This window comes from Pecten maximus, chromosome 5 (assembly GCF_902652985.1).
Source record: "Pecten maximus chromosome 5, xPecMax1.1, whole genome shotgun sequence".
In the NCBI taxonomy this organism is placed as follows: domain Eukaryota; kingdom Metazoa; phylum Mollusca; class Bivalvia; order Pectinida; family Pectinidae; genus Pecten; species Pecten maximus.
This window is the reverse complement of record NC_047019.1, coordinates 21,459,743-21,478,715: the sequence shown is the minus strand read 5'-3', so window position 1 is coordinate 21,478,715 and position 18,973 is coordinate 21,459,743. Positions and strand designations below refer to the sequence as shown.

The following is an 18,973-nucleotide window of genomic DNA, read 5'->3' as shown; positions in this document are numbered from 1 at the left end:
AAAAATGTACAGGGTTTCTACTGATAGTGGTGTAATACATCTCACTTCCTCTAAATGACATCCAAATCTGAATGAGGTCATACAAAGTAATATAAGAAGGAATGTACTGTGTTTTCTGTGTAATAAAGGAAAATAGATGTTCTACTTTATCTGACTGATAAAGCAGCACCAAACTTTGTTAGTAATGGTAATGTAAGCTGTTGTGCGACAGGGAACTGCTTATAGGTAGACGAGAAGCCGACCTCCATGTTAGTATTGATAATGTAATTCTATTCTGTGACAGTGTACCGAGTGTACGTAGATGAGAAGCCGACCTCCATGTTAGTATTGATAATGTAATTCTTTTCTAAGACAGTGTACCGAGTGTACGTAGACGAGAAGTCGACCTCCATGTTAGTATTGATAATGTAATTCTATTCTGTGACAGTGTACCGAGTGTACGTAGACGAGAAGCCGACCTCCATGTTAGTATTGATAATGTAATTCTATTCTGTGACAGTGTACCGAGTGTACGTAGACGAGAAGCCGACCTCCATGTTAGTATTGAAAATGTAATTCTATTCTGTGACAGTGTACCGAGTGTACGTAGACGAGAAGCCGACCTCCATGTTAGTATTGATAATGTAATTCTATTCTGTGACAGGGTACCGAGTGTATGTAGACAAGAAGTCGACCTCCATGTTAGTATTGATAATGTAATTCTATTCTGTGACAGTGTACCAAGTGTACGTAGACGAGAAGCCGACCTCCATGTTAGTATTGATAATGTAATTCTATTCTGTGACAGGGTACCGAGTGTATGTAGACGAGAAGCCGACCTCCATGCTCACTAACAATCTCCTTCGAGCCCTCATACATGGACTGAATACACAGCTGACGTACAAGTAAGTAGACATTGTCTTGAAGGAAACACAGGACAAGCTCAGATTTGGGCAAAATTTCCTCATGGCTGGTAAAAATCCCACCTTTTCAGTCTGGTAAAACTGCTGATGAATGCTGACAGTAATCATGTGAGCCTTTAGTTATATGAAATCATGTGAGCTAAAATGTCATTAACATTGTTCTTGCAGGATCTATTTGAAAGCAGTGTCTCCACTAGGGGAATCGAAAACATCTAATATTATAATGGCGGGAGTTTCACAAGGGAGCAGTTTACGTAAACAGTCATTAAGTAGTGACAGTGATGAGAGTGATGAAAAAGATTCAACAGAAAGTTCCGACGTCGCACGTAATCATATCATTCAGCGTCGACAGCGGCGGATAAAGTCTCCTCGACAGGACAAGCGCCAAGCGCATGCTCGTGGAAAAGAGTCTAGTGCTAGTGATCAGGAAAATGCAAAGGAGCGTGAACGACCTAATTCACGATCAGAACGACCTGGAAGTTCAAGGTCAAATAATAACAGTGATGGAATTTTTGTACAACCAAAATTACATACACATCGACGCAATCGTAGTCGAGATTCACCTAATGATGGATTAACTATTGGAGTTCAACAAATTCAAGAATCGCCACATCCTATCCCAAAAGAATCACATCAATCACCGCCTGCAGGCAGTCGGTTCAAGGAAACTCCACTCAGTGCATCAAAAATGTCAGAAACATTTACTATTGAGAGTCAGAATTCTCTGTTGTCTGCCATCGCAGCCACAAAAGCTGCCATGCAGGGTACTGATGGTGTGAAGGAACAATTCGTGAAAACTCACCGTCGGACACGAAGTAAGGAGAAAGTGACAGAAATGCCTTCCACAGAAGTTAGCCTTGTGGAAAGTCCCGGATCTTTACCTAGTGCTCCGAACATCAGTGTTAATTCATCTCCAGAGACAAAAATTCTGAATGTGCCAACGCAAGATGCTGGTGCAATTCCAAATGAATCTACACAAAAGGGTCATAGACGGACACGCAGTAAGGACCTGCAGAATCCAGTGTATGAGTGGAGGAAAGACATTGATAGCACCACCAATGTGAAGGATGTGAAAAAGGCATGGACAAAAGAGTCGGGTGGTGAGGCTCATGGTATACCTGTTATAGACGCCAGTAAGAGACATGGCAGTCGTCCAAGTAGTCCTGCACCATCTGATGTCTCAGAAACTAAAGTAGACAGAAAAAAGAGTGTCGCAGACTTAATTGAACAGCGATTGTCTAACAAACCAGTTTCACCGTTGGAAGGTGGCGACACCACAAATAAAGCGGCACTTCCTCCACGCGTGCGGAGGATTGCAAGTAATGAGGATGTGTCTGAGGGAGGTAGACGAACACCATCAAAAACGGCCTCCCCGACATATGTTGACCGAAGGAGGTCACCTTCCAACGGCTCAGAGAGTGATGTTGGTGAGTCATCTGCTGCAAGGCATTTAGATATGGATGGGGGTAATCGGACAAATAATACTGGGATTGTGTCAAAACTCTTACAAAAGTTACAGAACATGTCTAAAGAGGGAGGTATGCGCGAACGAGGAACAAAAATAAAACTTAAGTCGACAAGTGAAATGCCCTGTGGTGTTGAGGATGGTGTTGTTCACAGGAGACAGCGGCAGCATAGTGGCAGTGAAAGTGAACCAGTGGCTTCCTACATGCCGGTCACAGAGAAACCTGCACCACATCACCATAGTGATAACTCGTCGGGGAACCAATCAGATGATCCGCAGTGTCCACGCCGTCAACACAAGACACATAGAAGGTGAGGTTATATGAGTTTACTGTAGGGTATCTGTTTGAGGAAAATTCAGACAGGCTCTTTTAATATAAGAGCATCCAGTTGACCCTGGTTTTTAGCCATTTTAAAAGTCAAATACCCGTAACTTTTTCATAGAAATCTGAAGGACCAAAGCATACCTCAAGAAGACATCTCTTTTCAAACCCAAAAGTTGAATCTCGTTTTGAGGAGTCAAAAATATACTCTCAAGGGAGATAATCCTGTGTTGTAAGTATGGTCCATAAGTATGTCCTCACAATGACATAAAAAGCTGAGTGTACGATATCTTTCTGATTTATGTTACAGAACGAATTCTGACCACAAGGTCAAGCACACGTCCCCAACACCCAGTAAGAAGGCGAGTTCCCAGTCCGGAGTAAAGAGAACAGCATCCTTTAGTGGGGTCCATCCCTCTAAACAGGTGGATCCACGTCGGAGCGGCTCCGAGGTAACTACCAGGAATCAAACCACTTTGACACTTAATCTGATATGTAAAGAGGCTATGTATCAATGCAGGGAGACCAATGAAACAGTTTCTGATATGAAAGGGTCTTCTGTATATTGTAAAACTACATGTATATAAAAAGATCACAAAGTAATTCTACTATGCATGTTTTTTAAAGCTTAAGTGGAAAAAAAAAAAACAAACCAGGAAACATATAAATCTTTCAAAATTAAACTGGACAGACTTTTGATTCAGAGATTGTATAATTACAATTGATGCAATTAACATGACAGGTGCTTGTACTTTAAATGAACTATCACAGCACATAATAACAAAACAAGACAAGTTTTGTTGGTCTAGTTTGATTAACATTAACTGGATCAATAAGCATAACTTATTTTAGCTTTTACATCTCTACAATTGTGAATGGTGTTGTTGTCTCTCTGTGAAGTAATACCATACAAATGTGTATATGTTTATCTAATAGGAGAACCTGGCAGAGAAAGCGGCCATGTCAAACTCTGCTGGTGCTGTCATGATGGTGAGTAATTACACCATTACAGAAAACAGACCTGACACACTGATAGTGTATATACAGTGTAACAGGGTTTTATTTCAAAGTCTGTTTTCCCTCACTTTAGATTTTTTCATATTCTGTGTAAAATGTTTTAAGTTTTTTTTTTATCCTGACAGAGATATAAGTCTTAATTTATCATTTAATTTTTTTCCAAAAATGTTTTAAATCCTTCTCTTTTTTCTCCACTCAAAACAAAGTAACAACCAAACAAATTTGTCATGAATTTGATTTGTGAACGTTTAATTTTGATAAAAGAAAAATATTCTGGTAACTCAAAGTAAATGAAAACTAAAGATTATTATTTAGTATAAAAGAACATTTATTTCATAAATGGTGACTATATGTACAGTTGCAGGCTGACTACAGTCACAATGTTTTTGACAGAAGGGAGATAACCAACATTTTTTCTGAAAAAAAGAGTTTAGTCTTTGCACAGTATGTTTCCTTTATTATTTTTTTTTATTTATTTTTTTTTTTTTGCAATTTTCTTTTTTAATTGTTGTTGATCAGGGGTGAGGATGCACTTCAGACAAAAGGTAGAGCAAATAAATCTGATTTTCCTGGCCAGAGTTGTGTGATTGGTAGATGGCTTTGCTGAATCATCATTTTAAACTGTTTGTTTTTAGCGTGCGAGATTTCAGTGTTTTCCTGTAATTCTAATCTGGCACATTTGTTCACAGTACATTGTTTGGTTTGTGTTCAATTTTCTAGTGTTAAATAAAATGTTCAATTTTCACAGTTTTACTATATATATAGCTACCACATTGCCTGCAGACCTCCAGAGATCAAGTTTATTTAAATTGTCTGCAGTCCTTCCAAGATAAGTTTATTTTAAATTGTCTGCAGTCCTCCCGAGAATAAGTTTATTTAAATTGTCTGCAGTCCTCCCGAGAATAAGTTTATTTTAAATTGTCTGCAGTCCTCCCGAGAATAAGTTTATTTAAATTGTCTGCAGTCCTCCCCAGAATAGGTTTATTTTAAATTGTCTGCAGTCCTCCCGAGAATAAGTTTATTTAAATTGTCTGTAGTCCTCCCGAGAATAGGTTTATTTTAAATTGTCTGCAGTCCTCCTGAGAATAAGTTTATTTAAATTGTCTGCAGTCCTCCCGAGAATAAGTTTATTTAAATTGTCTGCAGTCCTCCCGAGAATAAGTTTATTTAAATTGTCTGCAGTCCTCCCGAGAATAAGTTTATTTCAAATCATCTGAAGTCCTGATGCATGCAGATAAGAAATTAAAAATTAAAAAAAAAAATCAACTAACTACCATGCAGACATTTGTTTAAAATTCCAACCATAAGGTGACATATTAGGTAATTTTATCATTAAGGTCATTTTTCAACGACCATCATCAATAAAATCTAAAAGAATAACATATCGGAAAAAAATTCTTACAATATATTAGATACAACATGTATATACCCATGGTAATGTACAGTGTTTGTATCACTGTTTTCATATCACTTCACATCACAAACATTTGATGTCCACACAGAAAATCACTCCAACATTTAACCTTTAAAACTTGTTGGCTAAATATTGCTAGAAATTTAACTGTTGTGATAGTTTGAAGTTGTATTTGTTGTGGTAACATTTCTAAGGTAAAAAGATGTATTACTTCCTTAAATCATTGATAAATCAGTTAATGTTAAATGTAATTATATAATTTCTTATAACATGGATTTATGGTCATAATAACATCTCCTGTATGGCGTTTATTTAAAATAGCTGAACACTTTTCTCTGTTTTGATTAAGTTCAGTTTTTGGCATTTTGATAAGGAGTATTGTTGTAAGATATTTGATCTCTGATATTAAATGTCAATACGTGTATGTGATTTCATGAGATGTCTCTCACACTGAAATTCAGAGTTAAAACAGCAATCCCGAAATAAGGTAGATACCTTTATATAATTGTATTTCTCTTTCTCCTTTTAATTAGGAGTCGATGACAAGCCGACAGGAACAGTCTCGGTCTGGGAGTCCGAAGGTCCATCATATCCCCATATTATCCGTCCACAAACTACACAAACAAACCAAACCGTCCTGAAAGTACCAACATCCTCATCACAAATCGCTATTTTGGAAGACCAGCATCTTCAATATAAAGCCAGTGCATCATAACTTTGTTCATGGATTATTGTGATCATCTAATATGGGTTATGTTAACCCTATAAGTTTAAAGATTTCAACAGTGCACAAAACTTACAACATTAAATGTTTGGGTTAGACATCCAGTCCATTTTTCGTGGGGTGTCTCCGCAGCTTCACGTCAACCTTTGTTTGGGATGTTCAGGGACATCGTCTTGTAACTGTATTAAATTGAGACAGAATCCACATATTTTAAACAAGATATCACTGCCTTTGTTTATCTACGGGACTCCAGCCAGAGTTCAAGGACTCCTACTCCATATATGTATTGTTCAATTTCATATTTTTGTTAAAAATCCATTTGTATGGGAAGTAAAGAACAACTGTAATTGAATCAAATGTCAAGTTTTCATCTGTACAAGTATAAAACCTACAATTCAGGAGTGATTCATACCCAAAAATATCTGGAAAGTTTTAAAATAAAGTTAAGTTAATTTTTTTTTACTATTCAATCAGTAATGTTGAACATATTATTGAATATTCCGTGTTTATGAAGCATAATGTTTGTTTTTCAGTATGCTTATCTGAGATACTTCTGTTAAAGTTTTGTATTTTTAATGTTTTATTTTGGTGCTTACTGCCAATAAAATGTGTGATATAATATTTGGGGGAATAGACTTTTCCCCCTAAAACATCTAGGGTTATCTCCCTTGCAGAAAGGGTTGTCTCCCTATAACCGTGTGATATATTAGTTGTGATAACTGTTCAACTGCTCACAGTGTATGGATAATAATAGTAAGGAGTTGTTTTATTGTTGTCATAAAACTACTGGCAATGTCAAAATAAACTCTACGCAAAAGCTAACTATAGAAATTGTAAGAACAGCTAATAAATATAATAGCTTGTTGATTATTATCATTGCGTGTTGTCAAGGTAACCACCGTGCCATACGATCTGTTTTTGTCCTGTAATCCTACCTGTTAGTGCTGCAATATCCTGTATAAATTTCAGTTTGCAATCAGTATTTTTTTAAAGTGATGCTTTCTTGAATCTTAAAATACACATGACTAACAGATCCTGGTCTCAAGACACAAGAATTTAAGGCCCAACAGAAATGTTAGGCAAATTATTTCATTATTGGATCTCAGAGTTAAGGTACGTACTGTACTCAACATATGGCCACCGTTTCGTATTATTGGTTGTTTTCACATTTTGTTATCAATGAGAATTTTAAAAGTTTGTTCTTTAGTTCAAATATTCATACATTCCATGAACGAACAGTCATTAAACCAGTAATTACAAAAGTCGTTTAAAACTTGATATGGACTTTGTTAATGGTTTTATCAGTTTTCCCAAAAATTATCGTTTTAATCTGTGAATTGTTTTAAATGCATACATCCTTGTTTTACATGTATATGCATTTTTTTGTTTTGGTCTAATAGAGACAAGTGTAATGTGATATTTTGTTATCACACTAAGCAGCTAACACAAACAAACTCCATGTATAAATTGAACAGGTGGATATTTGTTTAAAGTGTATATTTCTGGGAACCAGTAGATATTTGATCTAATGGCATGAAAAGGGTGACAGAACCTGTATCATACACATGCTGAGCACAACCAACAAGTCCTTTTCATACAGATATCATGTGTATTTGTCAAAAAAATGTTCATATCTTTTTCCATTATTTGATTGAAGTGTATGAAGATTTCTTCTGTGGATCAGTAATGACTGAAATTTATTTAGTACAGATGAACTTAAAACAAATTATAGATCCTATAGAAATGGAAGGTAGGTTGTGTGACTGTAAAGTCAAACATCAGAAAATATCTGTTCAGTCGTACCCCTATTAAATCTTCATAAAGTCCTCGTCTGTTCAGTCGTATCCCTATTAAATCTTTATATAGTCCTCATCTGTTCAGTCGTACCCCTATTAAATCTTCATAAGGTCCATGTCTGTTCAGTCGTACTCCTATTAAATCTTTATAAGGTCCTCATCTGTTCAGTCGTACCCCTATTAAATCTTCATAAAGTCCTCATCTGTTCAGTCGTACCCCTATTAAATCTTCATAAAGTCCTCGTCTGTTCAGTCGTATCCCTATAAAATCTTTATATAGTCCTCATCTGCTAAGTCGTACCCCTATTAAATCTTTATAAGGTCCTCATCTCTTCAGTCGTACCCCTATTAAATCTTTATAAGGTTCTCGTCTGTTCAGTCGTACCCCCATTAAATCTTTATAAGGTCCACGTCTGTTCAGTTGTACCCCTATTAAATCTTCATAAAGTCCTCGTCTGTTCAGTTGTACCCCTAATAAATCTTTATAAAGTCCTCATCTGTTCAGTCGTACCCCTATTAAATCTTTATAAAGTCCTCATCTGTTCAGTCGTACCCCTATTAAATCTTCATAAAGTCCTCATCTGTTCAGTCGTACCCCTAATAAATCTTTATAAGGTTCTCGTCTGGTCAGTTGTACCCCTATTAAATCTTCATAAAGTCCTCATCTGTTCAGTCGTACCTCTTTTAAATCTTTATAAGGTCCTCGTCTGTTCAGTCGTATCCCTATTAAATCTTCATAAAGTCCTCATCTGTTCAGTCGTACCCCTTTTAAATCTTTATAAGGTCCTCGTCTGTTCAGTCGTATCCCTATTAAATCTTTATATAGTCCTCATCTGTTCAGTCGTACCCCTATTAAATCTTCATAAGGTCCTCGTCTGTTCAGTCGTATCCCTATTAAATCTTTATATAGTCCTCATCTGTTCAGTCGTACCCCTATTAAATCTTCATAAGGTCCTCGTCTGTTCAGTCGTACCCCTATTAAATCTTTATAAGGTCCTCGTCTGTTCAGTTGTACCCCTATTAAATCTTCATAAAGTCCTCATCTGTTCAGTCGTACCCCTATTAAATCTTCATAAAGTCCTCATCTGTTCAGTCGTACCCCTATTAAATCCTTGTGTCAGTTTTGCTTGGGACTTAATCTCTGTATTAATATTTTAGGTATTGTCTGTATATGTACCTGGTACATTATCAGTGTTGTTATGACGACGGCATTTAATACTGAAACTGCATTTGTAATAGCTGTGACAACTAGTTGCATCATGTGTATGTATAGTGGATCACGTAAAAATGATCCTATAATTTGTGATACTTTGTTGATTGCCCTTGAATAAGTTAGTTCTGCTTAGTATAAAAAGTGATTAACACCAAAGTGCACCTGTTAAAACCAGCAGTTACATTGTGTATTATTAGTGCTAGTACTGATCATTCTCTATAGCTATCATTGGCAGATCACCTACTTGTTACTGGGATAGGTAAAGGGGGAAATAATATTCCAGACAAGTTTCTATACAAGGTCAGGGATAAGTTTAGGAGGAGGAAATATTCAGACAAGTTTCTATACAAGGTCAGGGATAAGTTTAGGAGGAGGAAATATTCAGACAAGTTTCTATACAAGGTCAGGGATAAGTTTAGGAGGAGGGAATATTCAGACAAGTTTCTATACAAGGTCAGGGATAAGTTTAGGAGGAGGAAATATTCAGACAAGTTTCTATACAAGGTCAGGGATAAGTTTAGGAGGAGGAAATATTCAGACAAGTTTCTATACAAGGTCAGGGATAAGTTTAGGAGGAGGAAATATTCAGACAAGTTTCTATACAAGGTCAGGGATAAGTTTAGGAGGAGGAAATATTCAGACAAGTTTCTATACAAGGTCAGGGATAAGTTTAGGAGGAGGAAATATTCAGACAAGTTTCTATACAAGGTCAGGGATAAGTTTAGGAGGAGGAAATATTCAGACAAGTTTCTATACAAGGTCAGGGATAAGTTTAGGAGGAGGAAATATTCAGACAAGTTTCTATACAAGGTCAGGGATAAGTTTAGGAGGAGGGAATATTCAGACAAGTTTCTATACAAGGTCAGGGATAAGTTTAGGAGGAGGAAATATTCAGACAAGTTTCTATACAAGGTCAGGGATAAGTTTAGGAGGAGGAAATATTCAGACAAGTTTCTATACAAGGTCAGGGATAAGTTTAGGAGGAGGGAATATTCAGGACAAGTTTCTATACAAGGTCAGGGATAAGTTTAGGAGGAGGAAATATTCAGACAAGTTTCTATACAAGGTCAGGGATAAGTTTAGGAGGAGGGAATATTCAGACAAGTTTCTATACAAGGTCGGGGATAAGTTTAGGAGGAGGGAATATTCAGGACAAGTTTCTATACAAGGTCAGGGATAAGTTTAGGAGGAGGGAATATTCAGGACAAGTTTCTATACAAGGTCAGGGATAAGTTTAGGAGGAGGGAATATTCAGGACAAGTTTCTATACAAGGTCAGGGATAAGTTTAGGAGGACGGAATATTCAGACAAGTTTCTATACAAGGTCAGGGATAAGTTTAGGAAGAGGAAATATTCAGACAAGTTTCTATACAAGGTCAGGGATAAGTTTAGGAGGAGGAAATATTCAGACAAGTTTCTATACAAGGTCAGAGATAAGTTTAGGAGGAGGGAATATTCAGACAAGTTTCTATACAAGGTCAGGGATAAGTTTAGGAGGAGGGAAGATTCAGACAAGTTTCTATACAAGGTCGGGGATAAGTTTAGGAGGAGGAAATATTCAGGACAAGTTTCTATACAAGGTCAGGGATAAGTTTAGGAGGACGGAATATTCAGACAAGTTTCTATACAAGGTCAGAGATAAGTTTAGGAGGACGGAATATTCAGGACAAGTTTCTATACAAGGTCAGGGATAAGTTTAGGAGGAGGGAATATTCAGGACAAGTTTCTATACAAGGTCAGGGATAAGTTTAGGAGGACGGAATATTCAGACAAGTTTCTATACAAGGTCAGGGATAAGTTTAGGAAGAGGGAATATTCAGACAAGTTTCTATACAAGGTCAGGGATAAGTTGAGGAGGGGGGAATATTCAGACAAGTTTCTATACAAGGTCAGGGATAAGTTGAGGAGGGGGGAATATTCAGACAAGTTTCTATACAAGGTCAGGGATAAGTTTAGGAGGAGGGAAGATTCAGACAAGTTTCTATACAAGGTCAGGGATAAGTTTAGGAAGAGGGAATATTCAGACAAGTTTCTATACAAGGTCAGGGATAAGTTGAGGAGGGGGGAATATTCAGACAAGTTTCTATACAAGGTCAGGGATAAGTTTAGGAAGAGGGAATATTCAGACAAGTTTCTATACAAGGTCAGGGATAAGTTGAGGAGGGGGGAATATTCAGACAAGTTTCTATACAAGGTCAGGGATAAGTTTAGGAGGAGGGAATATTCAGACAAGTTTCTATACAAGGTCAGGGATAAGTTGAGGAGGGAGGAATATTCAGACAAGTTTCTATACAAGGTCAGGGATAAGTTTAGGAAGAGGGAATATTCAGACAAGTTTCTATACAAGGTCAGGGATAAGTTTAGGAAGAGGGAATATTCAGACAAGTTTCTATACAAGGTCAGGGATAAGTTGAGGAGGGGGGAATATTCAGACAAGTTTCTATACAAGGTCAGGGATAAGTTTAGGAGGAGGGAAGATTCAGACAAGTTTCTATACAAGGTCAGGGATAAGTTTAGGAAAAGGGAATATTCAGGACAAGTTTCTATACAAGGTAAGGGATAAGTTAAGTTTAGGAGGCGAGGGAATATTCAGAAAAGTTTCATACAATGTCAGGGATCAGTGAGGGGTATCAAATATTCCGGACAAGTTTCTATACAAAATTCAGATTAGTGTGGTATGTGGATTTAATTGCCAATACCCCTACAGTATCAAGGTTTTACTAGCTATTCAATATCAGAACTGTTATGAGAATGAGATTATAAAATTGTTAGTGTTTGGTGATAATGATATACATGTCAATGTTCCTGTATTCCTTACTATCTGCGTAGTGTTTTATATACCATTATACAGCAACTATAGAAAAAACCTGCCATTTTAAAAACATAAGGCTATGTATATTAAGATGGCTTATGTATAAACCTCGACTGGATGAAAAGTTGTGTTGTGATCGATGACATTGTGTTAACTACACAACTGCTAAAGAAGTCCTTATGGAGGAATGTTGTTGACAGAATATGCTTATCTAATACAATTTATAACAAATGATTTTCATTGTTTCTTGTTTTTTTTTATTTACAGATGTAGCACATATTTTCTCAAATAAGCTACCTGACCTAGCACAAAATCTCTGACAGCTCCGACTAGGGGAGGGCTTATTTGAGGATTGATACGGTACTAAACATTTGACTAGGGATGAGGGCTTATTTGAGGATTAATATGGTACTCTACTTTTGACTAGGGGAGAGGGCTTATTTGAGGATTAATATGGTACGATACTTTTGACTAGGGATGAGGGCTTACTTGAGGATTGATATGAGGTACATGATTAGTTATCTTTTGATTGTCATTTTGAATGTGAATTTTGAATTCAGTTGAAGATGCAGTTATCTGATTAAATACAGAAAATTTATTCGAAAATGATTGGTTTGTATGACTGCATGGACCAATTAAACCACAGAAATAAAGTTTCTTTCAGTGAAATTTGAGGTAAAGGCAAAGTCACACAAGTCAACAAGAGGCTACTGGCTGTCTTCTGACCTCACTGGATCTAAACACATTCAGTAGCTGCCAGGTGTAATTTGGTTGAATAAGAGCAACATCTACAACTTGCCTGAAAGGCAATTAACTGAGTTCATGACATGGTGCAGCATCAGTTGTTAGGCAGCATCCATTTTCCTTTATTTAATTAACTCAATTAGCAAGAGGCTTTGGGTCATGATATGTAGTCGGAGGCATGGTGGGACAAACAGATACACAAAAAATTCAAGTACATTAATTTATTTACTCTCATATTTAAACAAACTACCTAATTAAAATCAGATCCCACACACCTGGAGGATTGGAAAGATGATTTATACAGTTCAATACCAATTGTATAATGATGAAGATTGTTGTCTATTTCTCAGAAAGTTCTGAATAGATCTTTCACAAATTTTATATGTAGGTTTCCCTTTGCCCCTAGTTGTACATATTGCATTTTGAGACTGATCTGTAAACAAGATGGTCAATAGGCAGCCATTTTGAGTTTTGACAGTTGAAGTTTGTTATTTCTATTTCTCTGAAAGTTCTTCATGGAGCTTTCTCAAATTTCACATGTATGTCCCCCTTGGTCCTTAGTGGAGCATGTTCCATTTGGAGTTCTCCATGGATATCTCTCAAATTTTATATATAGGTTCCCCTGGACAAATTTCATGTAGATTCCTCTTTTATTACCAGGAACATTGTATTTGAAGTTTGTTAATCCTATTTCTCGGACAGTTCTTGTTGGTTCTTTCTTAGATTGTTATGTAGGTAATTTGATCCCTCTTGGCTCTCTTGTTTGAATAGCCAAGAGGCATTCTGTCTTATTGGGTCAGTATAGTGCCAGGATGAAGGGCTACCAAATTCAAATGAACAATCTTGAGCAACCTGCCAGGTCACAAGGGGTCAAATGTGTAAAAATCGTGAAATGATTTCTTGTCGATAACCAAGAGCCTCCTGGATCATGATAATACTTGGATGAAGGTCTACCAAACGTTTATTCAAATGAACAACCTTGACCTAATTTCCAGATCACAGGGTTCAAATGTGTTAAATGATAAAACAAATGTATGGTTACAGGCCCACGAGCCTCTTGTTTCAGTTAGTCACTACTAATAATTAGTTATTTTGTAGCAGTTTGTGTATATCTCATTTAATAGCATACAGGAGGCCTATTGCATCCTATTCAAAACATATTTGGGTAAAGTTTCTAATCTAAGGACATGAGCATAACAACACTTGATGAAGCAGTACACCTTTAGGATCTACCATACAGATTCCTATATTTTGCACTTCCTCACTACAGATGTTCAGGGATGAAGTATAATGTGTCCGTTTATATCATCTGGACAGGAGCATGACACTAGACCATGCAACTTATCATGTTATGCCAAAAAGGGATGTTTGGACAAATGCAAGGTTTTTTGAGGCATTTGAAAACACAAATAATGTTGAGGAGTAGATAGAAAGTCAGAAGGTTCCATATGCTGTAGGTGCAGTGTATATTTAATGGTGCTTAAATTTCTGTTCCAAGAAGGCTTAGACGCCAAAAGAAACTCCCCAATTCTTGTAGTTGAGTTCCGACATTAGTTGCCTCGTACAAATCACGCAATGAGTAAAACTATATTGTTTTCTAAATTTCCATCTATCCGAGTTATAATGGACAAGAAATAATTGAAACGTATGAAGATAAATAAGAAAAAAATGGCCAACTTAAGTAATAATTTTCATAATCGGAAAATAGACATACATAATGTAATTATCAAGAAAAAAATATTGATATAAAATTAATCACAAATGTTTACGGTACTGATCATGTTTCATTATACAACAATAGTCTTTGACTGGAGCGGGAATCATCGTCAATACATTGTCTAGAGGCAGACGGCCGAAGGGACATAACTCTCTTTAAAAGTTCAACTAATGCGATAGTTTCATTCTATTCATTGAATATCTTCTAGTGTGAAATTGATCATCAAAACATCACGGGAAATCCACACACAAACACGTGACATGTCTGAAGGACAATGAATAGATGCAGTATGGTTGGTGACTTTTTATAAGCAGCTTATATCGGCCTCCGTGAAAGTAAAAAGTTGTTATGTACAAACGTTAAGTTGTAAAAAAAAATATCAGAGACGTGTATATCGGATGATCCCACTGACAAAATGTGTAAAATGTGTCTTATGCATGAGGTTATACAGGCTTGGAATACGTAATAGCGTGTATTATTACATGTATCAATTAGCTATATTTAACTTATTGACACTAATAGACTTTCGTATTTAAGTTATATGAGTTTTTAAGTGGTATTATTACGTTGTTCAAACATCCGATAGACAACGGTATAACAATTACATGTTACATGGTCCCATCACTAGAGATGGACAGAAAATTGATCTTCGTGCGAATAATAAAACGAGAGAAAATATTAGTAAAATATTGATTATAGAATTTGAGATTTGAGAATATATATAATGAACATTCCTTCTGCTTGAAACCACAAGAAATTCAAACGATTATCAACATGTCAATTTTCTTTTTTCTTTTTCTTCTTTCTTTCTTTCTTTCTTTCTTTCTTTCTTTCTTTACTTATTCATTCATTTATTTATTTGAACTCAGAGCCGAGAGGTTATGACAATCAGGCAATCAAATCTAGCCAAAGTCTATAGTGATCTTGACTCTAAAATTCTGACAATTTATTCAATACACAACATGCTTCATGCTTCATTGCTTACTTTCATTACTATTTCTTTTCGTACTCGCTTACATGCTCATACATTCAAACATGCATGCCCACATACGTACATACACAAATACTCATTTAATCAAACCCACCGTCCGACACCTATACAGACGCGAAAAAATAATAATAAACACATACATACGACAAACAGACGGCTGATTCCCTGAATGCCTACATTTTGAAATAACACCCTACTGAGTATGTTTGTACAGTAATTATAGTCTGTTCTGGTGAAGTCACTTAAGTCACCTGTATTTTACCTGTGTGCGTTACCTGTAGATTTTATAGTATTTCTCATCAAAATCAAAGGTCAATATTCAATGAATAAATACTGCACAAAAATATAATATTTTAGAATTACCTATATGCACATGATATTTGTCAATACATTTTTAAACAAATAAGAAATTATCAAAATAATAAATATCAATAATTATCAAAATAATATTAATTAATAATTCATTGCATTAAATATTAATTAATAATTCATTGAAATTAATATTGTAAAATATTCATGAATAATTTTTTAATTATCATTTTCATCAAACCAAAATGTACATCAAATACTTTGCTTTGTTCTTAATTACAAGTTATACTCAAACGGCTCTCTTTTCTCATTTGAACACCTCTCTGATATCACACAGACTGAAGATAATGGTGTTGATAAGTAAAAATCGCTCACTTTACTGGTCGAGATAAGTAAAAACGATGAGCTGTGATGTAGCCCTGACTACGGGATGGCATGACACTTGAAGATGAATACCGGAGCTACAGGTATGTATCTATATACTACACCAATGAAAAGACGTAAGATTCCGAGCACAAAAGGATAGAGGGAGACAGAACCGTTGAAACCACTACGACAACGACCAAGGACGGCCAATCACTTAGAAGCCTGGCACAGGAAATTCAAAAAGATTGTACACCATGCATGCACATCCCAACATGTTCACCATTATACGGACATTAAAGGACATACAGGCTACTAATGAGATGACTAGAATCCAACGTCGTGCTGAAGGTACAGAAATATCGACACTCGCCTTGTCCTTAAACAGAGACTGGATAACCAAACTATTGATATCATATCTTACGCCGATGCAGCCTCCGAACTTCTCCATTTAAGTAAAATGTGTGTAGTGATGTAACATATGGACATTGCTTTATCGTGTATGTATCAAAGAGGCTGTCAACAATATGCGATTTCCATGCACGTCGCTTCTCTGCAAGTAAATTATGCCATTGGTACAATGTGTTTTGCATCTATATCTTAATGTATTTTATTACACTGTGAAAATATATTTGTTAATTTGTTCCAACTGCGTACATGTATACCAGGTATTTACATGTCTGTTACAGTTTTCTGTGTCTATTTGTTGATTTTAATTTTGTCCGTCCTGTAACGTTACATTGTGTTTCTAATAGTGTTATTCCTATCAAAATATGTTATAGTATAAAAAATGTAACATTCTAAGATTATGATAGTGATATTCCAAAATGCATTAGCATATATGTACATGTACATTTCAAGTGCTCAATATATTATTATGATTCTCATAGTGTTGTTTTCAAAATAAGATATAAAGATATATTAATTTGCAGAATTCTAATGCTCTTATAACTTATATATCAATGTGATTAATATTATACTATAAATATCACAATTCTATTTAAATAAAATGTTGAAATGTATATGCTAGTGTCTTGGTTTTCTTTAGTGGTCAAGTGATTTCTACAGGTAAAATACAGGTAAAATATCTCGGGTAAATACAGAACATGTATGAAACAGACTATAATTACCCTTCCTTTGATGTCTCTGTCTATCAGTGTGAGTGGGTGGGTGTGGATCAGTGTGGGTGTGTGGGTGTGGATCAGTGTGGGTGTGTGGGTGTGGATCAGTGTGGGTGTGTGGGTGTGGATCAGTGTGAGTGGGTGGGTGTGGATCAGTGTGGGTGTGGATCAGTGTTGGTGTGTGGGTGTGGATCAGTGTGGGTGTGTGGGTGTGGATCAGTGTGGGTGTGTGGGTGTGGATCAGTGTGGGTGTGTGGGTGTGGATCAGTGTGGGTGTGTGGGTGTGGATCAGTGTGAGTGGGTGGGTGTGGATCAGTGTGGGTGTGGATCAGTGTTGGTGTGTGGGTGTGGATCAGTGTGAGTGTGTGGGTGTGGATCAGTGTGAGTGGGTGGGTGTGGATCAGTGTGAGTGGGTGGGTGTGGATCAGTGTGGGTGTGTGAGTGTTCGTGAGGACTGTGAGAACTTATTGTACATGTAATTTATATACTGATAAACCATGTGGTTTAAAGTAATAAAGAACTTGAACTTGAACTGTCTATTGTTCTTAATAGGTAGGCGTTCGGGGAATATGTTTTCTCTATGTATTATGTTATGAAAAGAGAAATAAACCAATTTGAATTTGAATTTGGGAACACACCAAACAGACACACTGACCGACTTAACCCTCTCACTGTTAGATATAAATATACACAAACAATTCACTGAATGACACCATGGCAAATAACAAATAACAAATTAAAATTCATTTATTATCTCAACACCTGTACAGGTAAACAGAGATAGACTACAAAATGCAATACATGTAAATTTACAATAATATGAAATTTGGTGAACATGCGTGGATATACAGAGGGATGAAAGTATCATAAAGATGTAAACTTATATTTGAATTAAAATATCTACTCAGGGGAACATACGAAATTGATTTTTTTGATCAAGTTACATAACTTTTTTAAGGAAGAGAGTCTTTTGGACATCATGATATCATGAAATTTCACTATGTCGGATGATTAATTTTTGAGGTAAAAAACTTCTCCTTTCAATATACCTTCCCTCGGTATATGTCGCCAACTTCCAGTTTCAAGGTAAATGACTATTTCTTGTTCTGAATTTACACAATAATATAGCATCTTTTCTGGAAAGAATATTAAAATAATTTTCAAAAGTAACAGATTTAAAAACTCTATAATTTATGGATTTTGGAGAGTTTCTACGTGTTTCCGCCCAACTTTTTTTTAAATTGGTCGGTCAGTGTTAGTTTTATTTTTAAAGGAAGCCATTTCGGATTTACAGAATTTTGATTCAACCATATGTTGGAGAGTCCACAGTTATTCGATATGTTTTAATGCATTCGGTCCAGGCAATTGAACCACCATTTTCTTCATTTACTATGGCTGATGTCTTATATAATAAGTTGCTTATTTTAGCTTCTTTAGCTGTTGTTAATGTGTCCAAAAACTTCTCATTCTGGTTTTAATTTCGATATCTAGTGGATGTCTGCCGAGCTCTCCATCAACCATAAAATCAGGAGTTGATGATTTAAAGTGAAGTAACATCTTACAAAACTTTAAATGAACTCTTTCAATTATAGTGTTATTTGAAAAACCCCACACTTCACGAACTGGTGACACAATTTTGTCAAATAAATCCAGTTGACACTGTATTGATAGATTATGTAATCTCCCCTTTTTTAACACTTCATACATGGCTCTAGTTCCTTTAAGTGCTTCGTTCTTTTTAGCTCTTAAGAAATTCCCCGATTTAAAAAATAGTATACCAAGGTAATTGAATTCAGTAACTATGTCTAAGGCTTTACCATCGAAAATGAATCTAAAATCTGCTGGTACCTTCTGACGGCCAAAAATCTTTACTTTTGATTTTCCTATATTTACCTTCAAGTTCCACTTGTTACAATATATACCGAAGTTATTTAACATATTTGGAGATCATCGCGACTTTCTGCTAACAATACAGTGTCATCAGCGTATAAAAGACAGAATAACTTTTAATACACACCGAGCTTGTCTTCTAGTAATTTAGATGGTGTCTTCCAACTCAGCCA

The 18,973-nt window shown here is 36.0% G+C and overlaps 1 protein-coding gene across 5 annotated transcripts in view; it reads left to right on the top strand.

The window, feature by feature from the left end:
- Positions 1 to 11,900, top strand: part of LOC117327494 — a 71,195-nt gene extending 59,295 nt beyond the window's left edge. For 3 of the 5 annotated variants that reach the window (XM_033884505.1, XM_033884506.1, XM_033884507.1), the window contains 5 exons: positions 788 to 884; positions 1,071 to 2,678; positions 3,000 to 3,141; positions 3,626 to 3,679; positions 5,654 to 11,900. In XM_033884505.1, the coding sequence (XP_033740396.1) occupies positions 788 to 884; positions 1,071 to 2,678; positions 3,000 to 3,141; positions 3,626 to 3,679; positions 5,654 to 5,761 (2,009 nt within the window). In that variant the 3' untranslated portion in view covers positions 5,762 to 11,900. Of the gene's footprint in view, positions 1 to 787; positions 885 to 1,070; positions 2,679 to 2,999; positions 3,142 to 3,625; positions 3,680 to 4,225; positions 4,252 to 5,653 lie in introns of all 5 variants that reach the window. The other 2 variants (XR_004532651.1, XM_033884508.1) reach the window with 2 other exon arrangements.
- The last annotated feature ends 7,073 nt before the right edge of the window (positions 11,901 to 18,973 follow it).